The following is a 17,357-nucleotide window of genomic DNA, read 5'->3' on the forward strand; positions in this document are numbered from 1 at the left end:
ACAGTGCTCAGCAAAAGTATATACACCTGTGATAAGGAACGACTGTAGAAAAAGAGATAATCAACCATGGATATCTAAGGAAATAAAGGAGGGTATCAAAGTAAGATGGATTATGAGAGTAAACTAGCTCAGAATATAAAAACAGATAGCAAATGTTTCTACAAATATATAAAACGAAAAACAGTGGCTAAACTAAACATTGGTCCTTTACAGGATGAGAAGCGGGATTTAGTAAATGGAAATGAGAAAATGGCTGAGGGACTGAACACGTACTTTGTGTCGGTCTTCACAGTGGAAGACACAAATAACATGCCAAAATTTGATAACAGGAAGGCTGTGGCAGGTGAGAATCTAGAAACTATCATTATCACGAAAGAAGTGGTATTGGGGCAAGTTAATGGGGCCAAAGGTAGACAAGTCTCCTGGTCCTGATGGAATGCATCCCAGGGTACTAAAAGAGATGGTGGGAGAAATAGCAAATACATTAGCGGTAATTTAGTAAAATTGCTGGACTCTGGGGTGGTTGCCGCAGATTGGAAAATAGCAAATGTGACGCCACTGTTTAAAGAGGGGGGTAGACAAAAGGTGGGTAATTATAGGCTGGTTAGCTTAATTTCTGTAGTAAGGAAAATGTCTGAATCTATCATCAAGGAAGAAATAGTGAGACATCTGGATATAAATTGTCCCATTGGTAAGACGCAGCATGGGTTCATAAACGGAAGGTCGTTTTTGACTAATCTGGTAGGATTCTTTAAGAACATTACATGTGCAGTGGACAATGGGGAACGTGTGGATGTGATGTATCTGGATTTCTAGAAACCATTTGACAAGGTGCCGCACCAAAGACTGCTACATAAGATAAAGGTGCATGGTGTTATGGGTAATGTATTAGCAGAGATAGAGGATTGATTAACTAACAGAAAGAAAAGAGTGGGGGTAAATGAGTGTTTTTCTGGTTGTCGATCATTGACTAGTGGTGTGCCTCAGGGATCAGTGTTGGGACCGCAATTGTTTACAATTTACAAAGAACAAAGAAAATGACAGCACAGGAACAGGCCCTTCGGCCCTCCAAGCGTGCACCAACCATGCTGCCTGACTTAATTAAAACCCCCTACCCTTCTGGGATCTCTATTCCTGCCCTCTATTCCAATCCTATTCATGTATTTGTCAAGATGCCCCTTAAAAATTACTACCGTATCCACTTCCACTACCTCCCCCGCCAATAAGTTCCAGGCATCCACCTGGAACTCTCTGTGTAAAAAATCTGCCTCGTACATCTCCTTTAAACCTTGCCCCTCACACCTTAAACCTATGCCCCTGAGTAATTGACTCTTCCACTCTGGGAAAAAGCTTCTGACTATCCACGCTGTCCATGCCTCTCATAATCTTGTAGACTTCTATCAGGTCTCCCCTCAACCTCCATTGCTCCAGTGAGAACAAACCAAGTTTCTCCAACCTCACCTCATAGCTAATGCCCTCCATACCAGGCAACATCCTGGTAAATCTTTTCTGCACGCACTCCAGAGTCTCCACATCCTTCTAGTAGTGTGGCAACCAGAATTGAACACTACATTCCAAGTGTGGCCTCACTAAGGTTCTATAAAGCTGCAACATGACTTGCCAATTTTTAAACTCAATACCCCGGCTGATAAAGGCAAGCATTCCATATGCCTTCTTGACCATCTTCTCCCCCTGCATTCTCACTTTCAGTGACCTGTGTATCTGTACACCCAGATCCCTTTGCCTATCAATACTCGTAAGGGTTCTGCCATTTACTGTGTATTTCCTATCTGTGTTAGACCTTCCAAAATGCATTACCTCATAGGTGATTTAGAGTTGGGGACAAAGTATAATGTGTCAAAATTCACAGATGACACTAAGATGGGTGGCAGAGCAAAACGTGCAGAGGACGTTGAAAGTCTGCAAAGGGATATAGATAGTCTAAATGAGTGTGCGAGGGTCTGGCAGATGTACTACAATGTTGGTAAATGTGAGGTCATCCATTTTGGTAGGAATAACAGCAAAATGGACAATTATTTAAATGGTAAAAAATTGCAGCATGCTGTCGTGCAGAGGGACCTGGCTGTCCTTGTGCAAGAAACTCAAGGAATTGGTTTGCAGGTGCAGCAGGTAATTAAGAAGGCAAATGGAATTTTGTCCTTCATTGCTAGAGGGATGGAGTTTAAAAACAGCAAGGTTATGTTGCAGCTGTATAAGGTGAGGCCATACCTGGAGTACTGTGTACAGTTTTGGTCTCCTTACTTAAGAAAGGATATACTGGCACTGGAGGGGATGCAAAGGAGATTCACTAGGTTGATTCCGGACTTGAGAGGGTTGGTTCAGGAGAGACTGAGTAAACTGGGGCTTTACTCATTGCAATTCAGAAGAATGAGGGAGATCTTATAGAAACAGACAAGATTATGAAGGGAATAGATAGGAAGATAGATAGGAGCAGGAAAGTTATTTCCACTGACGGGTGAAACTAGAACTAGGGGGCATAGCCTCAAAATAAGGGGAGGCAGATTAGGACTGAGTTAAGGATGAACTTCTTCACACAAAGGGTTGTGAATCTGTGGAATTCCCTGCCCGATGAAGCAGTTGAGGCTACCTCGTTGAATGTTTTTAAGGCAAGGATAGATAAATCTTTGAACAATAAAGGAATTAAGGGTTACGGTGAGCGGGCAGGTAAGTGGAGCTGAGTCCACAAAAAAGATCAGTCATGATCTTATTGAATAGCTGAGCAGGCTTGAGGGGCCAGGTGGCCTACTCCTGCTCCTATTTCTTATGCTCTTATGTTCTGATATTCTGTGTCCCAAATGATAAAAGCAAGTGTCCCAAATGCCTTCTAAACTATCCTATTCATCTGTTCTGCTGCCTTTTGGGGTCATTGATTAAGTACTCCAAGTACCCCAAGCAGGGTAGGATTAATAAGTTTGTGGATGATACAAAGATTGGCCAGGTGGTTAATGGTTGAATATCTTGGGCGACAGGAAGATATAGATGGGATGATCAAATGGGCAGGCAAATGGCAAATTGAATTTACTTTGAAAAACGTGAGGTGATACACTTTGGAAGGAGTAATTTGACATGGAAGTGGTCAATGAATGGCATGACACTAGGAAGTTCTATGGAACAAAGGGACTTTGGCATGTTTGTCCATCGATCTCTGAACAACTAATGGCGCGTTAGTAGGGTGTTGAAACATGCATATGGGACACTTGCCAATATCAATTAAGACATAAATTACAAAAGCAAGGAAGTCATGTTGGAGTTGTATAGAACTTTGATGAGGCCACAGCTGAGGTACTGTCTGTAGTTCTGGTTGCCACATTTTAGGAAGGATGTGATTGCACTGGAGGGGTGCAGAGGGGATTCACCAAGACGCTGCCTGGGATGAAACATTTAAGTTCTGAAGAGAGTTGGGTAGTCTTGGGTTGTTTTCGTTGGAGCAGAGAAGGCTGAAGGGTGACTTGATCGAGGTGTACAAGAATATGAGTGAAATGGACAGAATGGATGGGGAGTGGATGCCTTTCCCCTTAGTTGATGGGTCAGACACGAGTCGACACAAGTTCAAGGTGAGGGACAGGTGGTTTGGAGGGCAAGTGAGGGAAAGTTTTTTTACCCAGAATATGGTGATGGTTTGGAATGTGCTGCTGGGATGGCCCCTCTCCTTAGTGAACACTGAAGAAAAGTATTCATTCAACGCCTCACCTATCTCTTCCGACTCCATGCACAAGTTCCCACTCCTATCCTTGATCGGCCCTAACCTCACTCCGGTCATTCTTTTATTTCTCACATTTCTCACGTAACAGCCTTGGGGTTTTCCTTGATCTGACCTGCCAAGGACTTCTCATGCCCCCTCCTAGCTCTCCTAAGCCCTTTTTTAAAATTTATTCCTTGCTATCTTTTAATTCTCAAGCAACCCAACCTTATTTATTCATCCTTACATATACTTTTTCCTCTTGACAAGACATTCAACCTCCTTTATGAACCATGGTTCCCCCACCCGGCCATTTCCTCCCTCCCTGACAGGGACATATCTATCAAGGACACGCAGTATTTGTTCCTTGAACAAGCTCCACTTTTCACTTGTGCCTTTACCTGACAGTTTCTGTCCCTATCTTATGCTCCCTAATTCTTGCCTAATCGCATCATAATTACCCCCATCCCAATTATAAACCTTGCCCTGCCATGTGACCATATCCCTCTCATTGCAATAATGAAAGGCACCGAATTGTGGTCACTATCTCCAAAGTGCTCTCCCACAAACAAAGCTAGCACCTGGCCCGGTTCATTATCCAGTACCAAGTCCAATGTGGCCCCACCTCTTGTCGGCTTATCCACATACTGTGTCAGGAAACCCTTCTGCACACACTGTACAAAAAGTGCACCATTCAAGCTATTCAACTTATAAAGGTTCCAATCAATATTTGGAAAGTTAAAGTCACCCATGAGAACTACCTTGTGACCTCCACACCTATCCAGAAATCTGTTTTGCCATTTCCTCCTCCACATCTCTATTACTATTTGGGGGCCTATAGAAAACTCCTAACAACGTGACTGCTCCTTTCCTATTTCTAACTTGAGCCCATATTATCCCCTCGAAATGCCTTTCAGCAGCCATTATACTATCCTTGATTAACAATGCTATTAACCACCTCTTTTACCACCTTCCCTACTCTTACTGAAACATCTATACCCCGGAACTGCCAACAACCATTCCTATCCCTGTTCTAACCATGTCTCTGTAATGGCCGCAACATCATAGTCCCAAATATGAGAGTTTACGAGAATACGGCCTGGGTGGGATTGTGGTCAGTGCTAACTTGATGGGCCAAATGGGCCTCCATCTGCACTGTAGGGATTCTATGATTCTAACACTTCCCCACATTAAACTTTATTGGCCAGGTTTTTGCCCAGTCACCCAATTTATTGTTGCAAAATCACAATATCCTCGTCACAACATGCCCTTCCACCTATCTTCATTTCATCAGCCAATTTGGAATCCTTACATTCTGTAATGACTTACCTTCCACAAAACCATGTTGACTAGATTTGATCATATTCAGCTTTCCTTAAATGGTTAGCTATTTCCACTTTGATTATAGACTCCACCATCTTGCCAATAATAGATATTAAACTAACTGGCCTATCATAGAGGTATACGGCACAGAAAAAGGCGCCTCAGCCCATTTCATCTGCGTAGGTTAAAGACAAACCAGCCACTGATCCAATTCAATTTTCCAGCACTTGGCCCATAGTCCGGTATAATTTACCATCACAAGTACATTTCCAAATACTTCCCAAATGTTTAATGGTCTCCACCTCCACCACCACCTCATTTGAGTGTCAGATGCCCAGCACCCTCTGCACGAAAAAGTTCTTCCTCCCATCCCCTCAAACCTTATCTCAAATCCATTCCCCCAGTCCCTATTGTTATGTCCTCATATCATCGCTAGTCTTCTCCCTTTTTGAACAAAGACATCACATTGACTGTTTTCCAATCTTCTGGTAGAAGAATTCAGCGAGTTATGAAAAATTTCAACCAATGGGTCCACAATCTCTGCAGCCACTTCCACTAAAACCCTTGCATGCAATTCATGGAGTCCTGGCGATTTGTCCACCTTTCATCACTTGAGTTTCTCCAACACTCTATCCCCTGTGATTGGGATTTTTGTAAGTTCTACCACGTTATTGAAATCAGCCCAACTGATATCTCATGGATATTTGCAATGTCTTCTACACTGAAGACTGATGCAAAAAATTTTTATCCACCTTTTTCTGTGTGCTGTTATCAATTCACCTGCCTCGTTCAGTTGGGGTCCGACATTTACCTTAGCTGCCTGCTTCTTATTTATATATCCATATTATGTTGTATTTATGCTGTATGGAAGTTTTGTCTCAAAATTCATTTTCTCTGTTATGAGTTTTTTTAGTCTTTTGTTGCTGGATCCTAAAAGCTTCCCAATCTACCACTATCACTTGCCATTTTGTTTGGCATTTCAACTTAACATTATCCTTGACCTCCTTTGTTAATCATGGATTTTGCCTCTTTCTCGTAGAATCCCTCTTTTTGATTGGGATAAAGTCCTGTTGAGCATTTTGGATCAGCTGTTTGAATGTCTGCCGCTGCGCATCTAATGACCTGTAACTTAGCTTGTTTACAGTTCACTTTCGGCAACTCCTTTCTCATACCATTATAATTGCCCTTACTTAAGTCAAAGACACTGGTTATAGACCTATGGCATTCACCCACAAACTGCATCGGGAAATTTATCATGTTATGGTCACTACCCCCTAGGGAATAATTAACCACAAAATCCGTTATTCATCCTTCTTCATTATACAAAACCAAATCTAAAATAGCCGTTTCCTAGGTGGGTTCCACAGCATACTGCTCTAAAAAACAATCCCTGATGCACTCCACAAATTCCTGTTTTACACACCCTTGCTGGTTTGGTTTGTCCAATAATATGAAAGTTAAAATCTCCTATGATAATTGCAGTTTCCTTCAGGTATGCCATTTACGGTCAGATTTTTCAAGGGGTTGCATTTTGGGATCTAGAGATTATCTCCACCCTTGATTTCCTTTCCCTGCTGTTTTTGATATCAATCCAAACCAAATATACATCATTATCCTTTAAAGAATCAGAAAGAATCGGAGTCGAATGGTGCAGGAAAGGCCCTTTGGCATCGACACCCACCACTGAAATAATGCTAATCTAATTTTCCAGCATTTGTCGCATATCCATGAATGTTACATTCATCCAAATGCTTTTTAAAAGTTGTAAGGTTTCCGGCCTCCACTAACTTCCCAGGCAGTGCAGTCCAGATTCCCACCACTCTCTGAGTGAAAATACTTCTCTCAAATCCCCTCTGAATCTCCTGCCACTGACTCTAAACTTTGCCCCTTTGTCATTGACCCCTCAACCAGCGTGAACAGCTGCTTCCTAATCACCCTGCCCATACCTCTCATAATCTTATACACCTAAATAATGTTCCCCTCAGCCTTTTCCATTCTAAATAAAACAATTCCAGCCTATCCAGTCTCTCTTCATAGCTCAAATGCTTCATAGCACATAGAACATTACAGCGCAGAACAGGCCCTTCGGCCCACGATGTTGCGCCGACCAGTTAAAAAACAATGACCCACTAACCTAAACCAATCCCTTTTCGTCCATAAACCTATCCATGGATCTCTTAAATGCCCCCAAACTAGGCGCATTTACAACTGCAGCAGGCAGGGCATTCCAATCCCTCACCACCCTCTGGGTAAATAACCTACCTCTGACATCCGTCCTTAATTTAAAGCCATGCCCCCTCAGGCAATATCCTGGTGAACCTCATCTATATTCCCTCTAGTGCGTGCAATCTTATCTTTCCTATAGTGAGGTGACCAGAACTGCACACTGTATTCCAGCTGTGACCGAACCAACATTCTGTACATTACCTCATTGCTCCTAACTCTATGCTATGACTGATACAAGTCCCAAGTACTTTCTTAACTTCCATGAATGTGCTTTGCTGCCTTTAGAGGTCTTTGAATAAGTACCCTGAGATCTTCTGCTCCTCTGAGCACTCACGACTCAGCACTGCTTTGAATCATTCCTTGATTAACAACACTACCCCACCTCCTTTCCCTCTGGCTTGTTCTTTTGGCACGTTGCATATCCAAGAATGTTGAGCATCCAGTCCTGGTCACCCTGCAACTTCATTTCTCTTAACAGCTCATACATCAGACCCATCTGTTACAAACTGTATTATCAACTCATTTACCTTGTTGCAAATGTTTCATGAATTCAGATAAAGACTATTTAGCTTTGATTTTTTACAGTTGTTTACAACTCTGGATTGGCTCTGCGTTGCATATTTTTGTTTGTTTCCTGTTCCAGCCTGTCACAATACGACAGTCATGTTCCCCCTCACTATCCTGTGCCACCTCTCCCTCAGATACCCCTGATTTTTTTAAACCTTTCATTTTTGGAACCCTCCTAGTTAGGCCTCATGTCTGAGCCCTTGATGTAATATCATGTTCATATGATCTGTCCCTACCTGTAGTTTTCCGTTGATATTCAGTGTGTGAGTGTATGTAATGTTTGTGTTTGGGTGTGTGTATTTGAGTGCCTTCTTGATTCCTTTCCAAACCTGTTCATGACATATTAATGATTTGTGAACCTTGTTTTCACTGTTCCTAGCTTTTAACCATGTAAATATGAACAAGGGATTATTGCGGGCCCTGTTCATGTCCCAGACATGATGCAAGACAGAAAATATTATTGTGAGAGGAAGTTCAAAAGGTACCAATCTGAAAATTCTTTCAAGCATACTTATTGTGAAAAATGATAAATGGGTTTAGTTGCATGAATGCTATCATTAGTTAAAATGCTTGCTTATTTTATAGAAATATTTTGCTGTGCTCCATTCCTGATTTGTATCCTCATCACTCTTTTCTGCAACATGTATTCCAATCTAATGAGGCTGCATCACAACATATCACCTTTCTGATTTCAAATCTTGAGGCACAACATTTCTTTTGAAGTCAATCAATTTTGCTGTTAAATGCACAAGAGGACAGTTCACTGCCAAACTAAGGAACTATTCATTAAAACTAGAAAGGCCTCACACACTGTCAGACAGATGAGGAGTTGGGGTTATAAAGATCAGAACTCATTTCAGCTTTACTGTATCAGACCATGGCAGGTGTTCCAATTTAGATTCTAGTGCTTGTTGAGTTTGTTAATTAAAGCAGGGCAACAGTGGAAATTCTATACAATGACTTTCACTTTAAACCCAAAGAGAAAATGCTGGAGAAGCTCAGTGGGTCTGGCAGCATCTGTAAGGAGAGAAAACAACTGACGTTTCGAGTCCAGGTGACTCTTTGTCAAAGGTGGACTTTCATCTGGACTCGAAAGGTCAGTTTTGACAAAGGGTCATTTGGACTCAAAACATCAGCTCTTTTCTCTCCTTACAGATGCTACCAGACTTGCTAAGATTTTCCAGCATTTTCTCTTTTGGTTTCAGATTCCAGTATCTGCAGTAGTTTGCTTTTATCCAGACTTTCATCTTAACATGCCCTAAAGATGTGATTTGATGAAATTTTCACTTTATTTCTATTGCAATAAATAGACAGGACAGTTCAGGTACACATTTCAGATATAAACATAAAATTAACACTGTCCTATGCAAATATCACTTTGCTTCCATGTCACTCAGTCAGCTCAATATTTTTACTGGGAGTCTTGTTCAACGTTATGCACAAGCTCTGCTAAAACTGAGGCATAGCTTTGCCATCAAAAGTGTACCCAAATGAATAAAACATTGTAATTTACATTTAACTATTTTCAACTGTCATTTTCCAACTTGTAAAATGGGAATTGATGATTTGTGACCACAAAATTGAACACTCACCAGTCTGGCTGAGCTGAGATGTACTTCTGCTCCTTCTTGTCAATCCAACAATGGCCACCATCTTGGCACCTAGACTTGATCTTCGTTTCTTGCCTCCTGATCCTATTGTTCCCACGGCAGTATCCGACTGACTGCCGTCGTTATTTTCCAGACTATACATCTCCTCACTTACACTTGTGCTCTTCATAATATTTCGCCCTGACGTTCCCATTTGTCTGCTTTGCATTTTGGAGGTAAATGCACTTTTATCCACAACCAATTCATCATGGGAAAACATGAAAAGGGAAGAAAACAGATTGAAAATAAATTGGTACACTTGCACAATCCTGCTGATTGAAAAGAAATAAAGATTTTACACTGAAAATTTCTGAGGATCTTGGTTGTGTATGATCAGATTTGCTGAGACATCTTATAAACACAGTTTGATGGAGAACTTGATGCTCAATTTATAGATTGATGATCAAACTGAAAGAGACATTTCAAGGTATCTATATGAAAGGGTATTGCTCACTTTGGGAAGAAGCCACACTATTGAGGCTGTTTCTAGATCCTGTTCAAAGTCTGCGCTGAGTTATTTAGTTACTTTCAGCTGATTAGGAGTGTTAATTAGATTAGGGAGGGAAAACAATGTCAAGGTTCCTGCACAAGCTCCAGTATTGATCCCTCCAACAGGAATCTCGGACAGTAGGTACGGCTGTGATGTTCCATCACACTGAATTCACTGCCTAGGTATAGAGGCTGGCAACAGTGGACATATGGGAACCATACCCAGTATGACTGAACTCCCTCAGGAGAGTAAAGAACAATTTCACAGTGGCACATTTAGACATAACACTCACAACTCACCAACATCTTGAAAATACATGAATTCTAGGGTTTCAATTAGATTTTGTAGAAATTGGTGATGAGAAAAGCTAAATCCAAACTAGATTGATAAGGGATTGGGAGCCAGAGCAGCAGGTCAGCAAGAGAGGGATTGAGGAGAAGGCAGATGTTAGGACCAGTAAGGAAGGAACTACAGGCAGGTGCATATTAATAAACACGATGGGGCTGATGGGCTGAATTTGATTTGATTTGATTTATTATTGTCATATGTAATAGTGTACAGTGAAGAGCATTGTTTCTTCATGCTATACAGACAAAGCATACTGTACATAGAGAAGGAAAGGAAAGAGTGTAGAATGTAGTGTTACAGTCAAAGCTAGGATATAGAGAAAGATCGACTTAATGTGAGGTAGGTCCATTCAAAAATGCTATGGCAGCAGGGAAGAAGCTGTCTTTGAGTCAGTTGGTATGTGTCCTCAGACTTTTGTATCTTTTTCCTCATGGAAGAAGATGGAAGCGAGCATTCCTGGAGTGTGTGGGAAGTGTAGACAACATCAATGGACAGGAGGCCAGTTTGAGTCATGGACTGGGTTTCATTCACGACCCTTTGTAGTTTATTGTAGTCTTGGACTGAGCAGGAACCATACCAAGCTGTGATACAACTGGAAAGGATACTTTCTATAGTGCATCTGTAGAAGTTGGTGAGACTTGTAGCAAATATGCCAAATTTCCTTATTTTCCTGAGGAAGTAGAGGCATTGGTGAGCTTTCTCTGCATGGAAGGGTCAGGATAGATTGTTGGTGATCTGGACACCTAAAAACTTGAAGCTCTCAACAGGGAAGTTGAAGTGCAGATAGGCAAACAGATTCTGGAGAGATGTATTAATAACAGAGTTGTCGTGATGGGAGACTTCAATTTCCCAAACATCGACTGGAATATCCCTAGGGTAAGGGGTTTGGATGGGGAGGAGTTTGTTAGGTGTGTTCAGGAAGGTTTCCTGACACAGTATGTGGATAAGCCTACGAGGGGAGAGGCTGTACTTGACCTGGTACTGGCGAATGAACCAGGGCAGGTGATGGATCTCTCGGTAGGAGAGCATCTTGGGAATGGTGACCATAATTCTATCTCCTTCACAATTGCATTGGAACGAGATAGGATCAGGCAGGCTAGGAAGGTGTTTGTCTGGAGTAAGGGGAGATACGAAGAAGTCAGGAAGTTACTTGGACAAATAAACTGGAAGGAGGCGTTCTTAGGGAAAAGTACCGAAGGAAGGTGGTGGATATTCAAGGAATGTTTGTCTGGAGCTATGCATGACAACGTTCCGATGAGACAAGGGGGTTTTGGTAGGTCGCGTGAACCGTGGTGCACGAAGGCTGTGTTGAACCTAGTCAGGAGGAAAGGGAAGGTGTACAAAAGGTTCAGGGAACTAGGAGAGGTTAAGGATCTTGAGGAGTATAAGGACTGTAGAAAGGAGCTTAAAAGGGAAATTAGGAGAGCCAGAAGGGGTCATGAGAAGACCTTGGCGGGTAAGATTAAGGAGAATCCCAAGGCCTTCTATAAATATGTGAAAGGTAAAAGGATGAGAAGAGAAGGGATAGGACCCATAAAAGGTGAAGGGGGAAAGGTCTGTGTGGAACCGGAAGAAATGGCAGAGGTGCTTAATGAGTACTTTGCCTCAGTATTCACGGTGGAAGCTGATCTGGGAGATTTTGCTACGGATTTGTAGCAGATGGAAAAGATTGAGTTTGTGGATATTAAGGTGGAGGATGTGTTAGAACTTTTGAATTCTATCAAGATAGATAAGTCGCCGGGACCAGATGGGATGTACCCCAGGATACTGTGGGAGGCGAGGGAAGTGATTGCAGAGCCCCTGGCGATGATCTTTGCGTCGTCAATGGAGACGGGAGAGGTTCCGGAAGATTGGAGGATTGTGGATGTAGTCCCTAGTTTCAAGAAAGGGAACAGAGATAGCCCGGGAAATTACCGACCGGTGAGTCTGACCTCAGTGGTTGGTAAGCTGATGGAGAGGCTTCTGAGGGACAAGATTTACGAGCATTTGGAGAGGTTTGACATGATCAGGAATAGTCAGCATGGATTTGTCAAGGGCAGGTCGTGCCTTACGAGCCTAGTTGAGTTCTTCGATAATGTGACTGAGCACATTGACGAAGGAAGTGCCGTGGACGTGGTGTACATGGACTTCAGCAAGGCGTTTGATAAGGTCCCCCATGCAAGACTTCTTGAGAAGGTGAGAGGGCATGGGATCCAAGGGCCTTTGGCCTTGTGGATCCAGAACTGGCTTGCCTGCAGAAGGCAGAGAGTGGTTGTGGATGGGTCTTTTTCTGAATGGAGGTCAGTCACCAGTGGAGTGCCCCAGGGATCTGTTCTAGGACCCTTGCTGTTTGTCATTTTCATAAATGACCTGGATGAGGAAGTGGAGGGATGGGTAAGTAAGTTCGCTGATGACACGAAGGTCGGTGGTGTTGTGGATGGTCTGGAAGGATGTCAAAAGTTGCAGCAGGACATAAATAGGATGCAGGACTGGGTGGAGAAGTGGCAGATGGACTTCAACGCGGATAAATGCGTAGTCGTCCATTTTGGCAGAACCAACGGGATGAACGAGTACACTATCAAGGGCAGGAGTCTTAGTAGTGTTGAAGAGCAGAAGGATCTTGGGGTCTGGGTCCACAGGACTCTTAAATCGGCCTCGCAGGTGGAAGAGGTGGTCAAGAAGGCGTATGGTGTACTGGCCTTCATTAATCGAGGGATTGAGTTTAGGAGTCGGGAGGTAATGCTGCAACTTTATAAGACCCTTGTCAGGCCTCATTTGGAGTACTGTGCGCAGTTCTGGTCGCCTCACTATAGGAAAGACGTAGAAGCTATTGAAAGGGTACAGAGGAGATTTACAAGGATGTTGCCTGGACTGGGAGGCATGCCATATGAAGTTAGGTTGAGGGAGCTGGGTCTCTTTTCCCTGGAGAGACGAAGGTTGAGAGGCGACCTGATAGAAGTTTATAAAATGTTGAGAGGAATAGATAGGGTGGATTCTCAGAGGCTATTTCCCCGGGTTGAAATGGTCGCTACGAGAGGACACAGATTTAAGGTGCGGGGAGGAAAGTACAGAAGTGATGTTAGGGGTAAGTTTTTCACTCAGAGGGTGGTGAGTGAATGGAATCGGCTGCCGTCAGTGGTGGTGGAGGTGAACTCGCTGGGGTCTTTTAAAAGACTTCTGGATGAGTATATGGGGTTTTATGGGATTGGGGGTTATAGATAGGTCTATGGATTGGTAGGTGTTGATGTGATCGGCGCAACTCGTGGGTCGAAGGGCCTGTTTGTGCTGTGGTGTTCTATGTTCTAACCATTTATACCACCATGGGTGCACAGTGGTTAACTGCTCCACAGTGCCAGGGACCTGGGTTCAATTCCCGGCTTGGGTCACTATCTGTGTGAACTTTCTCCATGTGTCCGCGTGGATTTTCTCCAGGTATTCCAGTTTCCCCCCACCGTCCGAAAATGTGCGGGTTAGGTGGATTGGCCACACTAAAATTGTCTCTTAATGTCAGGGGGACTAGCTAGGGGAAATGAATGATTATGGGGGATAAGGCCTGGGTGGGATTGTGCTCAGTGCAGACTCGATAGGCCGAATGCATATGATTTTGTGATTGTTACTTTGTCCTCATTGATGTAGAAAGAACATTCTCCTCGTGTCTGTGTGGATTTCCTCCAGGTGCTCCAGTTTCCTCCCACAGTCCAAAGGTGTGAGGGTTAGGTTGATTGGCCATGCTAAAATTGCCCCTTAGTGTCCTGATATGCTTAGTTTAGCGGGATTAGTGGGTAAAATATGTAGGGATATGGGAGTAGGGCCTGGGTGGGATTGTAGTCGGTGCAGACTTGATGAGCCAAATGGCCTCTTTTTGTACTGTAAGGATTCTATGATTCTGTGACATGCTCTCCACTACACGATAAAGTCTTTGTCCCAGTGATCATCAGCTATGCATTCCTTTGTTACTGGCCTGCAAAGTCCAGCTATCCTGTGGCAAGATGATACAATTAACCCTGGCATGGCACAAAAGGGTTTCAGAATTCTTTAAAAAAGCTGTTTTTTAGTAAGCAATTTAAATGTTATTATAGAACTGTGGAGACAGTGAAATCTAAAAAGCTTTTACTTTACAATGTCTTTTGAGTAACGTTTTTTTAACCCTTCTTTTCTGAAATGGCATCACTGCATGTACTTGTGATGCAAACAGGTTCTATGCTTCCAAATTTCACTGAGAGGACACTGGGAGACACAACTCTTCAATGTCAGAGGTGGAATAATCATTGCCCTCCTTCTCAATGGTCTTAGGCACTGGCCATTTGTCTTTAATTACAGTGTTTGGTTAGGTAGGTTTTGGATTTCACAGGCTTATCTTTCGGTCTCTGTTCCTCCCCATTCAGACAGCTGACACAAAGAAATGGATGATGAACTAAAACACAAACAGGAAGTAAAAGAAAATCCAAATGATGTGGAAAGGAAAATTAATGAAAATGCAAAATACATAAACAGGCTAATGAAGGGACAGGAATAAATGAAAATCATGCTTATATGCAAATAAGACTAGTAGGACAAAACCAATATGAACCGGAATTATTCTGGAAACTAAACATAATTTTGAAAGAGTTAATCTGCCTTTATCTGGTTTAATATTCAGTATTTAAAGAAACCAAGCTGAGCTTGAGAAAGTGATATTCACCTTAGCAAATTTTATGTGACTTCGCTACAGTGATGGGTGGAGATGAGTTCAAAGGTTCCGTGCAGCATAGCATATGAGAAATGTTTGTGAAACATTCAGTTCAATAAGCAGCAACCAGATAGGCAAAAGGACACAAAGTACTTATCTGCGAGAGTCAATTGACATGGGAGGATGTTCTCACTTGTAGCAGGACAGAGACCTATTATCAACAGTTTCTGGGTTGTTTAATGCCTTTATTAGTACACCTTTAACAGAGTAAAACACCCAAGGCATTTCACAGGATTGTTACCAAATCAAGTATGACACTGAGTCACAAATGAGGTCAGATAATCAAAAACCTGGTCAATGGTGTAGATTTTTAAAGGTAGAAAGTGAAGTAGAGAGGCCAAGAGATTCAGGAGGGGATTCAAAAGCTTAGGGCCAAAGCAACTGAATGCACAACCACCAGCCATGGAGCGATTAAAGCTAGGGATGCAGAAGAGGCAGCATTAGGTAAGCACAGAGACCTCAGAGGGTTGTGGGGTTAGAGGAAAATATAGTGATAGAAAGGTTTTAGATAGATTGCAAAACAAGATGAGACTTTTAAAAGTTGAGGCATTGTTTGACTGGAAGGTGATGTAATATTGGAGCACCCGGAGGAAACCCATGCAGACACGAGGATAATGTGCAAACTCCACACAGACAGTGACCCAAGCTGGGAATCGAACCCAGGTCCCTGAAGCAGCAGTGCTAACCACTGTGCTACCCACTGTTCTTGAGTTGATTGGTACCTGACCTCAGACTTTTGTATCTTTTTCCCGGAGGATGAAAGTGGAGGAGAGAATGTCCGGGGTGCCTGGGGGCCTTAATTATGCTGCCTGTTTTGCCAAGGCAGCGGGAAATGTAGGTAGAGTCAATGGATGGAAGGCTGGATTGGGCTATATTCACTAATTTTTGTAGTTCCTTGCAATCTCGGCAGAACAGGAGCCACACCAAGCAGTGATGCAACCAGAAAGAATGCTTTCTATGGTGCATCTGTGAAAGTTGGTGAGAGTCGTAGCTGACATGCCAAATTTTCTTCATCTTTTGAGAACGTAGAGGCGGTGGTGAGCTTTCTTAACTATAGTGTCAGCACAGGGGAACCAGGACGGGTTGCCAGTGATTTGGACACCGAAAAACTTGAAGCTCCCGACCCTTTCTACTTCTTGTCCATTGGTGACGACAGGGGCATATTCTCCTTTACGCTTCCTGAAGTCAATGACAATCTCCTTCGTTTTGTTGACATTGAGGGAGAGATTATTGTTGCCGCACAGTTCACCAAATTCTCTATCTCATTCTTGTACTCTTCTCATCATTGTTTGAGATCCTACCCAATACGGTAGTGTTGTCAGCAAACTTGAAAATTGAATTGGAGGGGAATTTGGCCATATAGTCATAGGTGTAGAAGGAGTATAGTAAGGGGCTGAGAACACAACCTTATGGGGCACCAGTGTTGAGGATGATTGTGAAGGAAGTGTTGTTGCCTATTCTTACTGATTGTGGTCTGAGAGTTAGGAAGTTGAGGATCCAGTCACAGAGGGAGGTGTCGATTATTCTTGAAATTTGTAATGTTTCAACCATTGAAGATTTCAAAAGAAGCCAAGATATATAAATTGCCTTTGTAAAATTCCCTTGGAATTTGTGAACAGATTGTGGAAGAAGTGAATACCTCATTATATCAAATGACTACAGAAGCCAAATTCCAAGGGAATTCTACAAAGGCAATTTATATGGCTTAGCCAGTGGAATCAATCAATCTGTTAGAACAAAAGACTATGAAACCTCTTTTGAAATCTTCAATGATTGAAATATTACAAATTTCAAGAATAATCTCAGACTAGATAATATACGTTGCAAACCAAAGTGGAGAGGTCCCCAGTGGAAAATATAATGCTGCCTTGTGGACTGCTGTGTTCTATTTAGTCTGAATGCTTCGCCCATTTCACACTACTCCTACCGGAACATTTGTATCAACGCCGAATTTGGTGCATCAACTAATTTGGTGCATTAGCTAATTTGCCTCTGCATGCCCATCTCATTGTGGAACTCGTCTGTATTAGAAAAATAAATTATCCAGCAAAAGTCTTCACCCTGCTGTCACTATGATAGAATACACCCTTGGATTTTGATTCAGGACTCTGGACACGTGAAATCATAATTCCTTACTCTCTGGTTTTACTCTATGGTTTTTGTCCTATAAACCTATTACTTGCTATTCCCCCTTTGTTTTACTGTATGAGTGAAAAAGGAGCTTATGTTGCAACACCTTCTTTTGTGTTTGATTGGTGCAAATAAACTACACCTCTGAATTTACCCTATCTTGCATGTGTTGTGGAGTTGTTAATATAAATTGGATCACACCAAAACAGAGGGGTT

The 17,357-nt window shown here is 42.5% G+C and overlaps 1 protein-coding gene across 23 annotated transcripts in view; it reads right to left on the reverse strand.

The window, feature by feature from the left end:
* LOC145344815 (regulating synaptic membrane exocytosis protein 1-like) overlaps window positions 1–17,357 on the reverse strand; it is a 743,305-nt gene that overhangs the window by 117,822 nt on the left and 608,126 nt on the right. For all 23 annotated transcript variants that reach the window (XM_080191997.1, XM_080192005.1, XM_080191995.1 and 20 more), the window contains one exon: window positions 9,409–9,650. In XM_080191997.1, coding sequence (XP_080048123.1) covers window positions 9,409–9,650 — 242 coding nt within the window. The remainder of the gene's footprint in view (window positions 1–9,408; window positions 9,651–17,357) is intronic.

Source organism: Carcharhinus amblyrhynchos, chromosome 7, assembly GCF_965287045.1.
Source record: "Carcharhinus amblyrhynchos chromosome 7, sCarAmb.v2.hapA, whole genome shotgun sequence".
NCBI lineage: Eukaryota > Metazoa > Chordata > Chondrichthyes > Carcharhiniformes > Carcharhinidae > Carcharhinus > Carcharhinus amblyrhynchos.